This window comes from Penaeus chinensis, chromosome 33, assembly GCF_019202785.1.
Source record: "Penaeus chinensis breed Huanghai No. 1 chromosome 33, ASM1920278v2, whole genome shotgun sequence".
NCBI lineage: Eukaryota > Metazoa > Arthropoda > Malacostraca > Decapoda > Penaeidae > Penaeus > Penaeus chinensis.
Genome location: NC_061851.1, coordinates 14,538,166 through 14,540,665, shown reverse-complemented (window position 1 = coordinate 14,540,665; position 2,500 = coordinate 14,538,166). Strand labels below are relative to the sequence as shown.

General features: G+C 39.1%; 1 protein-coding gene across 1 annotated transcript in view; it reads left to right on the top strand.

The window, feature by feature from the left end:
- The first annotated feature begins 537 nt into the window (after positions 1–537).
- LOC125042962 (alpha-taxilin-like) overlaps positions 538–2,500 on the top strand; it is an 18,000-nt gene continuing 16,037 nt past the window's right edge. Inside the window, exon 1 of the mRNA XM_047638806.1 lies at positions 538–881. Within this exon, the coding sequence (XP_047494762.1) occupies position 881 (1 nt within the window). The 5' untranslated portion in view covers positions 538–880. The remainder of the gene's footprint in view (positions 882–2,500) is intronic.

Genomic DNA, 2,500 nt, shown 5'->3' with positions numbered 1-2,500 from the left:
TTTTTAGCGGTACTGCTGTGCACTCAAGATGGAAACTAAACCATAGACTTACGACTGTTATCAAAATGCAAAATATTCGAATTATTTTGCTAAACTTTTGAATTTCCACCAGTCGTATCCACTTTTGACAAGGTTGGTGTCGAGAGTGAAAAGGTCTCCTCTGAGGCTTGAAGCGCGTCCCACAATCAGCCAATCAGAACCCAGTTGTGGAATTCTGCGCCTTCTCACTGGCCACTATCCCTCTCCCGTTTTTGCCAGCCCTTATTTCCCGTCGTTTATTTTCGGTTTTCGGTTCTCAGACTTCGAAGAAAAGGTAAACAAGAGGCATGTCTTTCAGCAATCCACTACAGAACCAGCAACATTTGAAATAAATCTCACCTAAGAACTTTTTTAAAAAATCCAGCATGCGTCGACCTGCCAATTAATGGACGGAAAGGAAAGAAAGTCTCCGATAATTAAGTCAGAAAACAATGAAAGTCCCGAGGAATTCACGCTCAGGCGGAGGCGGGAGGCGAAAGAGAAGGCGATTTGAGGCTAAATTTAGTCTTTTAGTCGAGTTGTGGCGCCTGAGGAGTGTGGCTGTGCTCTGTCCTCCCTCTCTCACGAAGCTATTCTTTTTTTGGCTCTTACCACGTGCCGGCAGGAGAAAGGAAGACGTAGGAGAAGGGAACGGAGAGAGACACGAGACAAACACTGGTCACACAGAAGGGGAGATTAAAAGAGGAGAGAAAAATACGATTAGCAAAGTATCAAAATTTTCTTTAAAAGCATTCACGGGAGGGAGAGATTGCGTGCTCAGTTCTAGGTAATTTGAGAGTGATCTTTTGCTGTAATTGTTATCTCTTTCCTTCAGGGGTGTGGTTAGCAGGAGACGAGCAGAAGTAAGTATATATATTCATAAATGAGTGATGGTGGAGGCTGAGATTGAGCATGAACCCTTTTCGTCATTACAGTGACTATGAAATTCACTGTTAATGGAGTAGGTTTTCCCCTGCACAGATGTTTTTGGAATTAGGGGGGAATGGAAGTGCATATGGTGTTACTTTGGGGACAAAAATTTTGCAAATAGTTTTGAGACCTAATGATTGGATTCTGTGTAAGTAAAAAAAATATGTCTTGTTCAGAGGTAGGGTTATTCAATAATAATCATGGACTTTTTATATATATATACATATATTTTTTTTTTTTTTGCAAATGGCAGAGAAACTGAGTCCAGAAATGTCTGAATGGTTTTAACAGCTTTGAACTCTGGTAAATGTTTACAAGACGTCTTCATTGGCTTTTGTTGCCGATGCATTTGTACCTTCACATTTTTACCCAGATTTGGAGCTTTCATCCAGTATGTGCTTTGCAGAGTTGAACTTGTTCATTTGAGTTATTATTATAGTTTCTAAGTTTTTTCGAGCATACCACAGAGAAATGTAATACTTGTCTCAGCATTATGAATATTCTGTCACAACACATAGTAACCTCATAAAAACTGTTATAACAACCAAGACAGTTGTTCTTCCTGGAAATGGTGTGCTAACTGCCATTTCTCCTAAGCCAGTGTAGCCCTTTTTTATATTTCAATGATTTTGGTTAATCTTCACTGTATGGATGCACTAAGGTAGAGTAAATTGAAGATGATATTTTTGTAGAGGACAAAAGGTTCCAGTCATCAGTACAAGAAATAATCTACAAACACAAATGGTAATGCCACAAATAAAGGAAAAATATTGTTGAAAGTGCCACACACACACTCACACACATCCTATGTCCACTCAGTTTTCCGGAGTTTCAACTCATATCTTGTCATTCATACCAAGGTGAAGATAGTGCCCCAAAAGAGTTTGGGACTCTGGCGAGTGCATCTGTACTGTAAAGAATTACCATGATTTTATTTTCTAAGCTTTTTCAAGTACATTTAGGATATAGTTTCAGTTTCACACAGCTGTAGGCACAAGGTAAACTTTTCCTGTATTAGAAAGAATAACAGAAAATAAGGTACATTTCAACTATGGCCATTTCTTTTGCAAATTGATGAGAAGAAAGTTGTGCAACACACAGTGTTAAGCATTTACAGGGAAATGTAATAAATAAAGGGAAAACTAGACACTAATACATGAAATAATCTGCTAAGCCAAATAATGATGTCATGTGGAGAGTAAGTCCATGGTAATTGGGTGGGGTCTGGGGGCAGAGCCCTTGATAGGGAAATACTGCAGTGGAGTCAGGGGCTGGGGGCCAAGTCCCAAGGTTAGGGAGGTTTTTGGTTCATACAGCAATGGTTGCAGATCCCCAGGAGTGGATAGATTAATAAGGAATTTGTGAACAGTTACCAATATTTTCATTTATATCATTGTCAAGAATAATGTTTGCATGATGGGTGGCTGTGTGAAACTAAAACATTACCAAATTTAGCCGCAAACTATGCAGAAAGCATATAAGAACTGCTGCACCAATTAGGATTCAGAATACAGAATGAAAATGTAAAGAGCAAAGCAAAGATGCAGAGCAG